The sequence below is a fragment of the Ictalurus punctatus genome, chromosome 27 (assembly GCF_001660625.3).
Source record: "Ictalurus punctatus breed USDA103 chromosome 27, Coco_2.0, whole genome shotgun sequence".
NCBI lineage: Eukaryota > Metazoa > Chordata > Actinopteri > Siluriformes > Ictaluridae > Ictalurus > Ictalurus punctatus.
The window spans coordinates 16,855,283-16,873,389 of NC_030442.2; the positions used below are offsets into that span (position 1 = coordinate 16,855,283).

At 40.0% G+C, this 18,107-nt stretch overlaps 1 protein-coding gene across 2 annotated transcripts; it reads left to right on the forward strand.

Moving 5' to 3' along the window:
- Positions 1-2,204: 2,204 nt before the first annotated feature.
- Positions 2,205-16,585, forward strand: ctdspl2b (CTD (carboxy-terminal domain, RNA polymerase II, polypeptide A) small phosphatase like 2b). 2 transcript variants are annotated; one of them, XM_017458754.3, is made up of 13 exons: positions 2,205-2,408; positions 4,883-5,044; positions 5,502-5,655; positions 5,833-5,979; positions 6,133-6,354; positions 6,859-6,943; positions 7,423-7,534; positions 7,725-7,811; positions 8,798-8,860; positions 10,073-10,152; positions 11,023-11,149; positions 11,819-11,914; positions 13,127-16,585. In XM_017458754.3, exons 2-13 carry the CDS (start codon positions 4,907-4,909, stop codon positions 13,190-13,192), a joined length of 1,377 nt encoding a protein of 458 aa, XP_017314243.1. In that variant the 5' UTR covers positions 2,205-2,408; positions 4,883-4,906; the 3' UTR covers positions 13,193-16,585. The 2 variants fall into 2 exon arrangements, with proteins under 2 accessions (XP_017314243.1, XP_017314245.1); XM_017458756.3 differs by having other exon boundaries at positions 2,208-2,408; positions 5,502-5,628.
- Positions 16,586-18,107: the final 1,522 nt, after the last annotated feature.

Here is an 18,107-nt window from a genome sequence, read left to right on the forward strand (position 1 = left end):
TCCACCTGTCCAAAGAGCAGAGTTGTATTAGACAAGAACTTTTTTGCCATCACTGTGACGCGACTCGGTAGTACTGTACGTGTAGATATATGCTCAACACAGCTTGAAGAAGCTCTTTGCTTGCAGTATAACTAGATATTAAATATAGAAGGATTTTTTTCGGGGAGAGGGGGGGGGTAATTTGGAAATAAATTATGCGAGTTCTGCAGAAATAAAACAAGGTTCACAAATTGATCAATACATTTATGTTCATTTGTGGATTTCTGAAACTGTTTCTCAAACCCCGTGTGGAAAAACAGTCCGTGTGTGTTGTCCATGTGTGTGTTTTACATGAGCCGGTCAGGCCGCTAGACAACTTTTGCAAGGTTCGGCCAATCAGGTAACAGCAGACGTACTTTTCACTGGGTCTGTATCAACCAATCAGGTTGAGAGACAGCATTTGCGATTCTCAGCCAATCATGTTTCAAGACAACAGATAGTTACTCTGAACAATTGCAGCAGAAGTGTTCTCAACCAATCAGCTTAATGTTCATAAGCACTTCAGGTCGGATTGCGAGGTCCTCCTTCGGACTGATTCTGCTGTCCGGTCCGTGTGTTTGAGATTTGGAATTTAGCATACTTCAGATTGCTTATATTAATATCCTGCCAGTTTACTGCTATCAGGAAAGCTGATTTTATTTTATTTTTTTTTTTATAAAATACTGAGATAATAAGTGGTCCAAGAATACCGCCAAGTGATTAAAATGGATGGACTTGTTTTATTTTTGTGGAAGTCATGATATTTATTTGCAAATTATGCAACAAAAACAACCCCATAAAGTAAAAGTAAAGTAAAACTTCTCTAATTAACCACCATTTTGTAACTCAGAGAAATGAATGTTATGTTTTAAAAAAATATATTTACTGATTTCTCCGTCTACAGATTCATATGATAAAGGAATGTCCATCCAAAAAGTCATTTCTCAAAAGCTTTATGTACTACATTGCAATTTTTCATGCAACCTCTCTCTCTCTCTCTCTCTCTCTCTATATATATATATATATATATATATATATATATATATATATATATATATATATATATATATATATATATATAATGACTGGTATCTTTCCTGATGGGTGGATGAAGGGGAGCTTTGAAAGTTGCATGGATGAATGAATGGGTTGGAGCTGTAAAAGATGGATGTAATGATGCATTTATGGGACCTGGATGGATGAAGACTGCAAAAGGAACAAAAGGACAGCAGCTGTAATAGTGGGATAGATGACTAGATGGATGGGAGCTGGATAAGTTGTATAAATGGATATGTGGAAGCTGTATTAGTTGCATCAGTAGATACATGGATGGGAGCTGTATATGTTGGATAGATGAATGGCTGGAAGCTATAAATGTTGGATCGATGGATGAATGAATGGCTACAAGCCGTATATGTTCAATGGATGGATAGATGGATGAATGGCTGGAAGGTGTATAAGTTGGGTAGATGGCTGGATGGAAGCTGTTTAAGATGTATAGATGGATGGATGGCTGCATGGATGAATGTATACGTTGATGGCTGGATGCTGTATAAGTTGGATGGATAGACGTCTGGATGGAAGCTGTATAAGTTGGATGGATGGATGGAAGCTATATAAGATGGATGGATGGAAGCTATATAAGATGGATGGATGGAGGGAAGCTGTATAAGATGGATGTCTGGATGGAAGCTGTATAAGTTGGATGGATGGATGGATGGAAGGTGTATAAGATGGATGGGTGAAGGGAAGCTGTATATTTTGGATAAATAAGTGGAATCAGGGGATGGATGAAAGGACCAGTATGTATCAGTTAAATAGTTAGATAAATGTATAGTAACTGAAAGCTGAACGAATTATAAACCTGATAAATTTGTCATCTCTGTGACAGTTCGAGACTCTCTCTCTCTCTCTCTCTCTCTCTCTCTCCCTTCTTTAAACGTTGACATTATTTTGCACAGCTGTTAGCATGCTCTGTGATATAAAGTGTCGAGAACATGAAGCTAATGTTGCTGAATTCATTTCAGGTCACGGTTGAGAACCTATAAGAGTACAGAAGCAAGTTTCTTCTCTTCGAACGAACGGTGAAATATCGGTGTGTTTTGAAACCAACGCTGAGAGGAGCTCTACATTTTGTATGGCGGAAAGCGAGAGAAGTGGACGTGCGCATGCGCAGACTGATCTTTCCTTCATCCGGGTATCTTACAGTCCGCTGTGTGGCTAAGGAGGCGGGAAATGGCGACTAGTGGTGCAGTGAATAAAACCTAATTTAATAACAGCAAAACACAGGAAACCGGCTATAAATTTAAAAAACCCGGGGACTAGGATTGTCTCTGCGCCCGTTATCAAGACCCAGACATCATCCAGGGGCTGGTTTACGGGCTTTAGCAGTAAGTTTGTCGCGTTTTTTCAGTAATTTCCTGATGTCCTGGCGGCTGTGATGGTGCTGGTGGTAACCGGCTTGTGGCTGTTTTTAAATACACATTTTATTATCATTTGCATTCATATTGTTCAGGGGAAATAGTTTTGCACATCAGGGTTATGTAATATAACTTATCTAAACTATAAATTACCCAATAAAGCAGCTGAGCACTGATCTTGGACTACAAATGTTTTAAATTGTTTACCTTTATTAAACCGTCTATTAGAGAAGGTCTATTAAATATTCCTTACTCATTATGTTATATATATATTTTATGACTAAGAATATATTATTGAAATTAGGTGTCAAACTGGTTAATTTCTACTACAGAAATATGTTTAAGTTTGGGATATTTTATTAACTCACTAAACCATTGTGGCTTTAAAGGTGCGATACGTGTTTTTTTTATTTATTATTATTTCTTATTTGTGAAAATAACTTTGAAGAATTGTAGAACGTGATGCATAAAACAACGGATTCAGGTGTAGTAGCAAAAGTGTACCGAGTGGCTGAGGAAACCCGACTGGAAAACTCAAGTCCGGGCCGGAAGGTATGTTTGTGTTTTGATGCGCCTCCTGTCAGTCATTTGATGGAGCCGCAGTTTATCCTGGGGGGCGGAGCTTTGTTAAAATGGGCGGGAATGGAAGAGTATGTTCAAGTAGTAAAATCATTTTATTTAAAAATGATATATAATAATAATTAATGTGTTGAATCCACCTAACTATTAGAGATGTATTTTTTTTGGAGGGGGAAGGGGGATTTCCCTCACACCTCGGCATTTGGGTTGCTAGGGTCAGTTAGAAAACATCATCTAAGGTCATGCATTTTTCCTCACAGCCAATGTTACCTAAACGTGACGAGATGTACACCGATCAGCCGTAACATTAAAACCATCTGCCTAATATTGTGTCGGTCCTCCTCTCCTTGTTCCACAAAAACAGGTCTGACCCGTCGAGGCAGGGACTCCACGAGACCTCTGAAGGTGTGCTGTGGGATCTGGCGCCAAGACGTAAGCAGCAGATCCTTTACGTCCTGTAAGTCGCGAGGTGGGGACTCGGTGGATCGGACTTGTTTCTTGTCCAGACGCTCGATCGATTTGAGATCTGGGGAATTTGGAGAATTTCTGTTTCACGTTCCTCAAACCGTTCCTGAACAATTATTGCAGCGTGTCAGGGCGCATTATCCTGCTGAAAGCGTCCACTGACGTTAGGGAACACCGTTGCCATGAAGGGGTGTACTTGGTCTGGAACGATGCCTAGGTAGGTGGGACGTCTCAAAGTAACATCCACATGAATGTCAGGACCCAAGGTTTCCCAGCAGAACATTACCCAGAGCATCACACTTCCTCCACCAGCTCGCCTTCTTCCCGTAGTGCATCCTGGTGCCATCTCTTCCCCAGGTAAGACGCACGCACCTGGCCGTCCACATGATGTAAAAGAAAACATGATGCCTCAGACCAGGCCGCCTTCTTCCATCGCTCCATGGTCCAGTTCTGATGCTCACGTACTTCTAACACGTCAACTTCGAGGACTAATAAATATATCCCACCTCTCGACAGGAACCACTGTAACGCTATAATCAACGTTACTCGCTTCATCTGTCAGTGCTTTTACTGTTATGGCTGATCGGTGTATATTTTTCATCTAGACCACATTTTTCCCATATCTATCTGGACTCTTGTACATCTCAAGACGTCAGAAGTGAAGTCTAGTATACAGATCGTAACGTAAACGCTTCATTTAACATCCAGTGAAGTTTGAATGGAAAAAAAAACAGCACCGCCTGTTTAATAAACAATACTTTTTTTTTTTTTTTTTTTTTTTTTTTTTTTTTCTTTTTTTTTTTATAAATGTAAAGCTCGGAAAACCCCTACAGCATACATGGGTGTGGCCTAATATTTTAATGAGCACACTTGATTGACAGTTAAAAAAGTATTTTATTTTTATGCTGTAAATCACAAACCTATGAACTTTATTAAACATTTTAAAGTATAATTTCGGTGTAGCGCAGTTCTGATGGTGTTCGTTGTTTTGTTTTATTTTTTTTTTCTAGACTAGCACAGTGGTCTGGTGTTAATTTACTCATCCCCGCCTGTTTCCCGCCTCCCTTTCCAGATACAATGCCGTTTTGTTTTTATTTAATTTATACATTTTTTTCAGGAAGGCTTCGGTTCTGTTTCTGCTTTGCGTTCCCCGTGCGATCTGCTCTGTATTTCTTTTCTTTCCAGTTCCATCTGACGGAAATTACTGCATCGACATCTGGACACGATAGACGTTCGTGTCTTGTAAAGGTTCACGGTCCGGGTCCCGAGCAACTCGATTCCAGAGTTTGAAATCGTTCCGTCCTTGTTTACGTACACGAGGGTGCGACGGGATCCTGTCGATCTCACCGCTGTCGATTCTAAAATAATAAATTCTTCTTCTTCTTCTTCTTCTTCCTCAGTCTTAGATGTGACCGTACAACAACATGAAGCTGAGAATGCGTGAGGCGTCTCAGCTGCCGAACCCGTCTCGCGTCCGTCGGCGAGCACGGAAACCCAAACGCAGACGCTCGCTCGGAGGAAAGAGCCTTCTGAAGAACGTCATCCATCACGATGCGGTGAAGGTAAAAAAAAATAATAATAATTAAAAAAAAATCCTGTCACGTTTTCCTCTCTCAATACCGAAGCTCACGTTTATTTATTTATTTTTTTTAAATAAAGATTATCAATACACAGTCTATTCTTCAGAAAGTGCACTAGGATATAACTTAAGTGGATTTTTTTTTTGTCTTTTGAGAGCACTTTTGCTCTCGTCAGTCCGTTTGTCGAATCCGAATCGGCGCGAAATTGATCCGTTTGGTTTGACTCGACTCCAAAGTTTTGCTCGTAGAACACAGAACTGGCCTGAAATAAACGATTAGATGATTATTTAATCATAATAAAAAGCCCTCGGTTTCGCAGCTGGCGTCTACTGAAAACTGCCGAAACCCGAAACGAAAGACGTGGCACATTCGATTCACTTCCTGCGCTCGAGTCGATTCTATTCAGTGAGTCGAATGGCTTTTTTTCTTACGGTTTCAGGTGGAGCAGAAGAAACGAGGAGGAGCCAAGAGGAATCGCCTGACCTGTGACCTCATTGCCTCGTCCCCTCAAAGCGCCGACGACCGTAGGAAAAGCGTCGGACGCAGGCGCCGCTCCGTCAGCCAGGGTGAGGCGCCGCGTGAAGTCGAGCTCGGTAGATGAATTTACCCAGAAGGCATTGCACCACACACGATTTGTACTTATGTAGAAATGAGGTTCGGATGAGAACAGTCTGTGGTCAGTGAGCTCTGGAAATCTTTATTTAACCTCATGCAGCTTTCTGTCACATGATCACGATTCCTCTTTTACCTCCAAAAACGCTGACGCGCAGAAACCAGGAACCGTGACGCTCTTAAACAGACCAAGAGCAGCGTGAAGCTGGAGGCTGGAGATGCTTTGGATAGTCCGCCACGAACCACCATGCTGGGAACCGTCTTCTCTCCGGTCTTCAACTACTTCTCCCCGGCCAACCGAGCAGGTGAGGTGTTCACCAGAAGTCCGTACCTTCTCAGGCACGATCAGTGGGGAACTTTTTATATGATGGTTTTTGTCCTGCTGACTTTGCAGCGATATTTGACGCATCCTGAGTTGTTCTGTTTCACGCCTGACCTCAGCAATTCCCATCTGTTAGGTTTGGACCTGCCGGGTCAGGCCATGGAGGCGGAGGAGATCATAAAGCAGCTGGACATGGAGCAGGTGGAGGAGATGCCGATGGGCACTGCCACATCATCACCGGGGCAGTGTGCCCCGCCCCACCCCACCGCCATGTCCCCCTACCACAGCCACGCCGAGAGAGGCGAGGAGGACGAGGAAGAGGATGTGGTCACTCGTGTTGATCTGCCTCCTGTCACAGGTACCCAATTAAAGCTTCTCCAGGAGCAGTGGGCTTTCCTCTGTCTGTCTGTCTCTCTATCTGTCTGACTGTCCCTCTCTCTCCCTTTATCTGTCTGACTGTCTTTATCTGTCTCTCTCTTTATCTGTGTGTCCATAAGTCCGTATGTCTCTATCCGTCTGTCTCTCTATCTGTCTGTCCATCCGTCTGTCTCTCTTTCTGTCTGTCTTAATTTGTATGTCTGTCTCTCTTTGTCCATCTGTCACTCGTTTTCTGTCTGTCTCTCTTTCTGTCTCTCTCCCTTTATCTGTCTGTCTGTCTCTCAATTTATCTTTGTCTGTCTTTATCTGTCTGTCTCTCTATCTCTCTGTCTGTCTGTCTGTCTATCTATCTCTATCAGTCTCTCTATCTGTCTGTCTCTCTTCATCTGTCCCTCTGTCTGTCTGTTTGTCTGGCTCTTTTTCTTTCTGTCTGTCTGTACATCTCTTTATCTGTGTGTGTGTGTGTGTGTGTGTGTGGTTGCAGGATATCCTTCAGTCAGTGGTTATGTGGAGGTTCCCGCCTACGTCCCCGACCCGTCATGTGAGGAGGACTGGGAGGTGTTTGACCCGTGAGTAACTGCTGCACTCCGATACTGATGTCACGCAGACTACACGCAACGCCTTTGGACTCACTCACGTCCAGAATTTAAGGAGACACGCTGCCTAGAAACAAACACGATGGCTGACTCATGTTCGCGACGAATAAAGTGGGTTCGGTTGTCATGGTAACGTTATTCTGACAGGTTTCGGTTTTACCGTTAAATCAAACGGCACCTCGAACTCGGGTTACTGTTCGTCTGGGGTTTCAGATGTTCTCCCTGAGTCTGTGTGGGGTCCCTCAGGGCTCTCCAGTTTCCCTCCACCTCCTAAAAATTGATCGGTGTGAACGTCTGATTAATTCGAGCAACTTTACTCGCCGTTAGCGATCCAACAACCAGACGTTTTCCTTAAACGTATCGAAAGCCGGAATTTTACTCAAAATCTATTATATGTCATCACGATCTACGCTTTCGACTGTGCTGAATGTGTCGGTGTTGCATGTTTGTAGGTATTTCTTCATCAAGCACGTACCTCCACTAACCGAGGAGCAGCTAACTCGTAAACCCGCACTGCCCTTGAAGACACGCAGCACGCCCGAGTTCTCCCTCGTCATAGACCTGGTGAGTGTTAACTACAGCGTCACAGGAACATAATCTTCACTGCGGTGCTGTTAGCGCTGCCGAGTCGAGTATTGTCCTGTAACTTCGGGTGTTTTACACCACAGCAGTTCAGTCTTATTAACGATCCACCTGTCCTTGATATCCCAGTGTCTTTTGCGTTCTGTTTCATGGTGTAATTGTTTGTTCGAAGGACGAAACTTTAGTCCATTGCAGTCTGAACGAGCTGGAAGACGCCGCACTGACATTTCCTGTCCTTTTCCAGGATGTTATTTACCAGGTAATGAAACGATCACTGCGCTCAATGTGTCTATAGTTAATTAACATAATGTCTCTGAGCTCAGCTAATATTCCATTTTGCGTAATTGAATCTAATTAGGATTAGATGTACAATAATACCGAATTCTTCTTCTACTTCTTCTTATTATTATTATTATTAATTTCCGTTCAGATACAGTGTTGTGTGTCAGTAAAATTCATTCTCTTCAAAGTGCCTCGAAACACCGCAGAGTTATTCGATGTGTTGATGTAATTTCCACTGAAACAGGAAGTCAGGGCAGGACATATCGAGTGGCTCCCCCCGCTTTTGAAATAGCGTTTCGATTGCCTCACAGCCCGGGGTAAGCCGTACTTCACGGTTAGTACCATGGACTCGCCCGAGCAATAACGATGCGTTGGATTCGGCAAGGCGGTTTTTATAACGCCGTGGGCGGGACACTTGAGATCCTAGAGAGCGTTTTGATTGGACAGAAGATCTGACGAGAAGCTGAAGTGCAGGATGATGTCATCAAGACGGTTGATCCGTATCGGTGGTAGAAAGAAATTGTAAAATTCTCAACGTATATCTTCCGAAGTCGAATTTTAACATTGTTTCGGAGCGCACGAGCTTATAGATGACATTTAACGCGAACGCGTTCAGACTAAAAGCCTCGAAACTTTAAGGAGATTTAAGAAGGCGCTTTCAGTTTGGAAAAGGTTCCACAAGAGGGCGCTGATGCACCACTTTTATGGAGAAGTTTGGGAAAATTACAGGCGATTAAAGAAATAATCTGAAGTACCGGTCCATGATGTACAGCATGTATCATGTATTTACACATCATGAGGAAGATGAGACAGTCGTGATATCAAGATAACAGCACAGAGAAGTATAAATAACTCCCTGGACTCCTTTAAATATCAGTGTTCCCAAGCGCTTTGTGTACTGTTTCTCTTGGTACTCATATTTCTGTCGTGCTGAAGTGACCTGGTTTTCTCCTTTATCCGCAGGTTTATGTACGGTTGAGGCCGTTCTTTAGAGAATTTCTCCAACGGATGTCTCAGATTTACGAGGTAGCTTTGTTTTGTTATCTTCCTTCCTCCTTAATTCCACCGCACACAGTGGTACAGCAGTTCAGTGATCAGTAGCTGGGTTTCCATTCAGGTATTTATATGGAGGACCAAACCTGCAGAAATCAAAAATAAATAAACGTAATAACAGGAAAATAAATAAAGGAATAAATGACGATGAATATAGTTCATTTTTAATTGAATTATTGAAAATTTTTTTTGTATTGCTTTTTTTTCCCCCCTTAATTTGTTATTTTCTCTATTTGCTTTTTTATTATTATTCTTTTGAACTTTTATTTGTTTTTTCCATTTATTTATTTATGTGTTCATTTATTTTTATATATATTTATTTATTCCCGCATGTATTTATTTACATATTTATTTATTTACATGTTTATTTATACATTTTTTTGTTTACTTACTTTTTCATGTGCAACATGCAAATGAGGAGGCGGTCCTTGCGTAGCTCCAGTGCTTCGTTGGTCGAGAGAAGGAAAAAAGATTCATTTAAAAATGACACACATTTGTTTTAACAAGTCATTTATTCCTTTATTTAGTTTCCTATTATTACATTAATTTATCTGTCTATTAGAAATTTTGGGGTATCTGTTTAAAAAAAAAAAAACAAAAAAAAAAAAACACTGAATTGAAACACCAGATGCAAATAAAAATCTTGTGCGCTCGATCGAGGCGGATAACTTTTAATTTTATTTGAGAAGACGACGTGAATAAACTACGACAGAAACGCATTTACCGAATAAATTCCTCGATGCTCATCTAAATGTAAATAAATAAATAAATAAATAAATTTAGGTCATGTGAACAAATCACGTGATTGGATAATTGGCTCTGAAAATACCGCGACCTTGTGCCGGTCGCCCCGGAAGTGTCCTGATCTTGTTCTCTTGAACACGTGGGATGGTTTTATGCGACATTCCAATTTTTCGTACGAGTTCGATCCGCAAACTGGGATGGAAACGCGGCTCGTGCGGATCAGTGAGAACTGAAACGCCGTTAACGTCCGAGGTTACAGCCTTTCAGGTTTTAACTACATGTATAGATTTAGTGGTTTTTCTATCCTTTAAATAAAAGTGTTTAACCGCTTTAAACTGTAAAGCGTACGCGTTGTGTATCAAATAAAACAAAACAAAAACTTTTTGAATTTTATCTTCTTTTTTTCTTTTCTTTTTTTTTTTTCTTTTTTTTTTTCCTCAGATCATTCTTTTCACCGCTTCGAAGAAAGTTTACGCAGATAAGCTGCTGAACATTCTCGATCCGAAGAAGCAGTTAGTTCGGTAGGTGGATTTCTCTGGGTTTTTCCCTTGTTCTTGTTATTTATTTATTTAATTTTCTTCGTTCAACTTTTCTGAAACTTGGCTGGTTTTATGCGGAAGCCCTAAGAGGCCATGCATTATCATTCTTCTTCTTCTTCTCCTTATTATTATTATTATTATTATTATTATTATTATTATTATTTCTTTCTTTCTTCCTTGTTTTTTCATGATCACGACGTTATTTTCTCGTGAGAAAACGGCGTTTAACCGATAACGAAGTCGGACGCTACATGCCGATAACCGATTAAACAACGCATAACTCTCTCAAAGTAAAAATATCGCTCAGCTTTATTACTAAAATAAACAGTACTGAAAATGCACTGCAAAATAACTTTTTACGCTACCAAGAAACCGGAAAGAACAAACTCCTCAGTCCTGACTGTTTACTCCAAAGCGCTGACACTGGAGACTCCTTCCTTAAATGTTACATGACGCTTTTCTTTCTTAAATAACATAAATAGCGTTTTTTTTGTTTGTTTGTTTGTTTTTGTTTTTAAACACACGATCAGTCTATCGTTACCAGGAGATGTAGATGACACGAGTCCGTGTGAATGATCCGTTACTATAGAAACGCTAACATGTCCGAACGAGCCCGTTAGTATAAACCTGTAATTACTGTCCGGGCTGCTGCTTTAGAAGATTAACCTACACCTCCTGATTTGAGAGTTGCAACCATGCTGTGCTGTACTGAATATTCATGAACAGTGAATGTTTGCTTATTAATATTCATGATCGTAATGAAAACATGCTGTGAGTTGCAGTTCTACATGTGTGCATTTGATTAATATATATATGTGTGTGTGTGTGTGTGTGTGTGTGTTTTTATTTCAGGCACAGGTTATTTCGCGAGCATTGTGTCTGTGTCCAGGGGAACTACATCAAAGATCTGAATATCCTCGGGAGAGATCTCTCAAAGACCATTATTATCGACAACTCGCCGCAAGCGTTCGCATATCAGGTGAGATAACGTTCACAAATAAGCCCCGCCCCCCGAACGAGCCGACATCACTGTCCGCGATTTAAAGCCAGCCTCTGATCCGATTTATGTTTAAAATATGTTAGTAAAAAAAAAAAAAACATGAAATTTCAGCGTAAGATCACGTTTTTTTTTGGTGTGTATGTGTGTGTTAGACTTTTTAAATTAAATTTGCCCTGAACGATAATCTTACCGTAATCTTTCACTGACGATAGATGACCTTAACCAGACGTTCGGGTAAATCGGGCCAATCCAAGATTTGTTTACATAATTATGCAAATTAAAAGTGACTTTCAGATATTTGTTTATTGCTACAACTTGGTGGAGGTGGTTTTTATTTATTTATTTATTTATTTAATCATTTTATCGTTTTTTGGACGGAAACTCTGGACAGAAGGCAAACTGTAGGAATCACTCTTGGATGTTTTCTTTTATTTATTTGTTTGTTTAAATGACGCTGCTCAGAAGGTCGTGAGTTCAAACCCCAGCACTGCCGAGCTGCCATTGTCGGGCCCTTGAGCCAAGGCCCTTAACCTCAATTGCTCAGATGTGTGAATGAGATGCATGTAAGTCGCTCTGGATAAGGGCGTCTGCCAAATACCGTAAAAAAAACAACAACTAAATGTTCATGGTTGTGTTTATTAATCACAGCTGTCTAACGGGATCCCGATTGAGAGCTGGTTCGTGGACAAGAACGACAGCGAACTTCTCAAGCTGGTGCCTTTTCTAGAAAAGCTGGTGGAGTTGGTACGTCCCTTACGGCGGGTCTTCTTTATGACGAAGGGAAGAGAGTTCGTGTTAGGACTGTAACATATTGGCTCTATTCTGTGTTCTTTCTTTCTGTCTTTAATTAAATATGAGCCCCACCTGTAGAAACGTAGATTAACCTCAACTAAGAATGAATGGATGAATGAAAGCTGGAAAAGTATTCATATCATATCATGTAAGCTGGTTACATCAGTCATTTCTGCTCTGTAATAGGGGTGTAAAGAACCTCAGGCTTCTACACGATGCGAAATTTACGTTCTTAAGGCGACGATTCAATACAATTTCGATTCGCAAGGCAAAGAGGAGATATCTTGGACCATCCGGCCGAGTCTGCTACAAAACGATCGAGATTATTAAGGCGGCGTTTCGTTGACAGCAATACGATTGCGATTCATAAAGCAACGGGTCGATATTTCGACGGTACGCCAAATACCGAATCATTGCTTTACGAATCGTAGCAGACTCGGTGGTATCGTGTCATGCGAGTCTCGTTTTTAAAGTGCACCTATTACGGTTTTTCAAATATGACCTTTTTATGTAGTGTGTTCTAGAGCTGTTTGTGAATGTAAAAAGTTTCAAAAATCAAAAAAGCGCACGACAAACGGAGTTATCGACTCCCAAAAGGGGGAACCGATTCTGAACAGCTGAAACGAGTCGTCAGTGATTCCAGACGTTACGTCCTGTACTAACCTACGTAGGTTTGTAACAAAAAGCCCCGCCTCTGGTCTTCATCGGCCGCTCGCCGACAGCGCTAGACCCATCACAACAAACTGGGACGTCTGACCAATCAGAGCAGAGTATGCTCTCTGAAAGGTGGAGTTTAGAACGAATCGTTTAGAACGAATCATTTAACGAGTTGTTCGTGACACGGGGGCAGGGGGAGGTAACGCTACAGTTTAAACGATGACGTTAAAGTGTTTTTAGACCTCGGATGCGTGTAAATCTATCATGTGAGAGCTTTAAAACAAAATTAGGCACGTTTCAAAACCATAGTAGGTGCTCTTTAAGGCAATATTTCAGTATTTGGCGATTATGTTAAATGTACAGCGGTCCGATACGATTGAGAGTCATTATTTTTCAATAATACTCGATGAATCATTGTCCCCTCGATTCAGACGTGTCGATTCCGGTCGTCCGATCGTTACACCCCCGTTACATAGTGTTTGTCGTTTTTTGTTTTCCCCTCTCCAGAACGAGGACGTGCGCCCACACGTACGTGAACGCTTTCGTCTGCACGACCTGCTGCCTCCCGACTGAAGCGCGAGTCTCGGGACGTCTGCAGCCGGACACGAGAAATAAAGACTGACGAGGACGACGCGAAACCAGCCTTTCTGTTTTTTAAAAAAAAAAAAAAGGTTGCTTTTTTTTTTTTTTTTTTTTTTTTTTTTAAATATATATTTCCTTCCTGCTGTTACAGTTCTGATAGGAGGGAAAAAGGAAGAAGATTGAGCAGGATTTATAAACTCTGGTGGTGTATAGACGTGTACATGAGGCGGTCCTTTCTCCGAGTCTCAGCACTTGGACTGTTTTTGTTTAGCTCTGTTCTGCATGTGCTCGTTCTGTCTTTCCCGTCGCTTCATCCACTGAAGTGAACGTGCACAATGTTCAGAAGTGAGGATCCCGTTTTTATCCTCTTTTTTTTTTTTTTTTCTTTTTTTTTATACGTCCGGTTTTATTAAGAGAAGAAAAAAGCGATTTTACTTTTGATTTTATTCTTCAGTTATTCATCTTTAAAGCATGTTATTCAGTCTCTATGTATTATTCAGTACTGCTAGTGCAACAGATAGGAAACGTGTGTAGTTAGGAATGTAAGTCTGGACCAGCCAAACGTTTAAAGGCGGGGGGGTTTAATAATGCACTCGCCGGCCACTTTAATAGGAACACCTGTACCTATACGGTCTATACGGTATACTAGTGTATATGAAGTGTCCGATTCATGTTCTTTGCTGACTCGATGCGGTCTTCTTGTGTTGTGACCCATCCGCCACGAGGTTCGACCTGTTCTGAGATGCTTTTCCACTCACCACGGTTGTAATGAGTGGTTGAGTTATGGAAGCCTTCCTGCCAGCTCAAACCGGTCTAGATCTGGACGTGTTTCTCTCGTCAGCCGGGCTTTCCGTCCACAGAACTGCTGCTCGTTGGATGTTTCTTGGTTTTTTTGCACCATTCTGTGTAGAGACTTTTTTGTGTGTGTGTGTGCGTGTGAGAGAGAGAGAGAGAGAGAAAATCCCAGAAGATCAGCCGTTTCTGAAATACTCAAACTTGCCCATCTGGTACAAACTCTGATGTTTGACGTGATTGATTGATTGGCGAATGGGAACTGCACGAAGGAGCAGCTGTACAAGTGTTCCTATTAAAGTTGCCAGTGACGATGAAATACTTAGCTCCGTTTTCATGGAGGAGGTTATGAGATGTTTTATACGAGTATTCGGACATCTGCACCTTCGATACATGTCTTTTTTAAGTTCGGATTTCAGAGAACTCCACCTGAAGTTCCTTTTTTATTATTATTATTATTATTATTATTATTATTTTATTTTTTTTTAGGTTTTTATCAAGTTTTTATTATACTTTTTGTTTTTAATATATATTAGATATATCTATTTTTTTAAAATCAGTGTTTATGGTCCGTTATGGTTTTAGTATTCATTTGTAAATAAGTGTTTTAATGGAATAGAGCTAAAGTAGCATGATGGTTCATTTTTTAACCTTTTTTTTTTTTTTTTTTTTTTTTTTATATAAAAGAAAAGAATTTTGAGCAAACGGAAATCACCCACGCTTCAGGAGCACGTGAGAATGTGAGTCGTAGCAACAACAACATCGAGTCGAGCGATCTAATCGAGCATTTTTTCATTTGAAACGTTCACGCCAGTAAAACGAACGTCACTCTAGCTTAACACGCTTACGCAGAATCGGTACACTGAGCAGAAACGTGTAAAAGGGTTAATAAGCTCATAACGAGGCTGAGAAATATTTCGAACTGTCGAAGTTTTTTCCTTGCTAAGATGTCGTTTTTGCAGTGTTGATGTGCTAGTGTTATTTTATTCTTTTTTCTTTTTCTTTTAAGCACTTTTTTTTTGCTTTTTGCCACCTTTCGTGGTTCTCTGTGGCCTCCAGGGGTCCGTGAAGTATATCCCAGGGGTCTGTGATTTTTAAAAAAAAAAAAAGAAAAAAGAAAGAAAGTATTATTTTATTACAGTGGTGGAAACCACAACTCGCCATTATTATCAAAGTTATTATGCCTATAAATAATGTGAGCTGGAATGTAGTGACGTTCTGTATAAAAAATAATAATAATAATAATAATAATGTTTTAAATAATGTGCCTAATTTTATTTTGTTTATATTTCTCTTTTAAAAAAGAAACCGTTAATGAACTGCAAACATTTTAAAATCTCCGGTTTAAATGATGATTTAAGGTGCAAGGACCCTTTTTTCCATTTACAATTTTCTCCCATTTTCCTTGTGGGAATATTAAGGCACTTTAATTAATATATATATAAATATCATGTTGCAGAATTTTTAAAAGGAATGATTTTTCCTTTAATTCGAAGTCCTAATTAAAATGAAATGCAATACTAAACTTAATATTTGTATTAACTGAAATATGAACCCAGTCGAGTCTAAGTTTAATGCGGTGATAAAAACAGAATTCCAGGTTGTAGTTCGTATGGAATTTTCCTACGTGGGCGGTTTGTACGCGTCATTCAGTTTGACCAAGTCTCGTTTTATTTCCATCATCTCACCGAAAACGTTTCAGCCGTTGAGAGCGTTGGACCGCGTCATCCGGGCCCCGACGCCTTCGTACATTTCTGTGTAGGAAAGTGTATTAAAGGTCCTGTTAAAAGTCCATTTCTTGTTTTAAATCCCCTAAATCCGTAGTGGGGGGGGGGGGGGGGGGGGGGGAGAAAATAATCTTCTGTAAAAAAAAAATAAAAATTTGTCGTTTAAATTTGTAATAAATAATTGCAAAGCAATACAGGAGGAGAAGTGATCCCAAGGATCCTGCTCTATTAAAGAACAGAGGAAAGAAAAGAAAAAAAGAAAGTGTACTATTCTTTCTCATTGAAAGAGTTCACAATCAGTTACATAAAGTATGCAAACGGATTTGCGCGTATTTTATTAATGCGTTGTACAAAGCAGCGGTCATTCTTTTCATTTCGTGTTTTTTTTTGTTTTTTTTTTTCCCCTTGCCCTGCATGTGGTGTTGTGTGAGATTTTTGTCCCGATTGCAAAAAATAAATAAAAAAATAAATAATAAAATACAGCTGTAAATATTTGCGAGAGGTTTTCAAGCACATAGTACAAGAGACTTATTTTCCATTTAAAAAATAAATAAATAAATCAATAAATAAATGTAAGGCTGCAGCGGAAATCGCCCGGCGAGATGAAGATCACTGACGTGGGGAAACTGTTCTGCGTCTTTGATCTCAAAAGAAATGCCGTTCGTTTTTAAATGGAAATGTGTTTATCTTTGTGTGGTGGTGTTTTTGTTTTGTTTCTTTTCCTCTTTTTCTTTTCTTTTTTCTCTTTGCTGTGTTACGTGTATGTTTGTGTATTTAGTTAACCCTCAACCTGAATTCATGGCTGTTTTTGTGGGAAAGTCTTTAATTAAATTTTAACCATGGCAGTTTTTCTGCAGAAACCAAACCCTTCCAGACATCTTTTTTTTTTTTCTTCCAATTATTTATTTATTTGGTTAAGTGGCACTCGATAAGCTGCATCAATAAGGGTACACATGTAAAGAAAGGTGGTGGTGGTGGTGGTGGTGGTGGTGGTGGGGGGGGGGGGGTCATTTAATATCTAACTTGAATTTTATTTCCTGACAAATAACTGTCAGTACCTTATGTATGTAGCTCTGATGTTTTTATTTTATTTTATTTATTTTTTTTACATTTTATGTTATTTTTATTTTCTGCCAATTAGCTAAAAATGCCTATTTATTTACCAGCCAAATAACTGTCAGTATCTTACTTTTTATTAATTATATAGATTCGGCATTTTATTAAATTTGATCTCTATCTGCCAAATACTCGTCAGTATCTTACTCTAAATTTATTATTATTATTATTATTATTATTATTTTTACATTATATCTATTGACATATTTTATTTATTTATTGTCTGCCAAATAAATGTCAGTGTCTCACTTTCTAGAAAAAGGATGGTAATATCTTGGATGGTAATATCTTTAATAAACTATGAACAATTTTTATATATATATATATATATATATATATATATATATATATATATATATATATATATATATATATATATATATATATATAGAGAGAGAGAGAGAGAGAGAGAGAGAGAGAGAGAGAGAGAGAGAGAGATATATATATATTATATATGAGAGAGAGAGAGAGAGAGAGATATAGAGATATATATATTAGTGATTAAATCGTGTAGGATTGTAGGAGAATCCCAGTAAGGTTTCGAACATCTACCAGGTAAGTGATTCACAGACAGGTTACGCAGGTGTGTGTTTGTTTTTTCTTTACTTTAATCTTATAATTCCTGCCTTTTACCTCCGAAGGGAAATCTCCACCCTGAAGCACGCTAAATACGTTTACATGGGAATATTTCTGATGTGTGAAGTGATGCAGGTTCTGTATTTTCCTTATTCAGAGAAGCTCGCGGTCGCGTGTCGTTCTGATGTCCCAGCCATGACGACGTTATCGCTAGTGAAGTTAGCAGAGTCACCGATCCCGGACGTGTTTCTCCGTTAGCTTTTTAAAAACAAAAGCGCTAGAGTTTTTTTCTTTTCTCTTCTCATTCACCGCTTTCGAACATATTACCGAGAAATCCCAGCGTAGACGTGGTGACGTCTCGACACTCGAATCAAAGTCCCGGAATGCGGAGTCGCTCCGAGACTCGACTGAGCCAGTCGGCGATGGTGGTGTGTTGTTGGCGTGGAAGTCTGAGTAGAGTGTACGGGTGAGGAGGCGAGAATCCTGCGTCGCTCTCTTTAGGTAGCGAGGGCCATTGCTGCCTTTGTGATGCCCTGTATGCAGCAATGACGTCGTTTCCTACCTCGGTACCTCTGATGTGCAAAGGAACGGCCGCCAAAATGGCCGCCAAAAAAACCCCGCGTGTCCTTTTGCTTAATCTCCTGATAAAAGCTACTTGAGCTGCACTTTTACACTTCCAGGCCTGAGTGGCTGTC

Bases quoted from the DNA above. Each gene is read 5' to 3' on its own strand.
- ctdspl2b (XM_017458754.3), top strand. From the start codon at position 4,907: ATGAAGCTGAGAATGCGTGAGGCGTCTCAGCTGCCGAACCCGTCTCGC. The intron at 6,355-6,858 runs GTACCCAATTAA...GTGTGGTTGCAG, and splicing joins TGATCTGCCTCCTGTCACAG to GATATCCTTCAGTCAGTGGT. The intron at 7,812-8,797 runs GTAATGAAACGA...CTTTATCCGCAG, and splicing joins TCCAGGATGTTATTTACCAG to GTTTATGTACGGTTGAGGCC.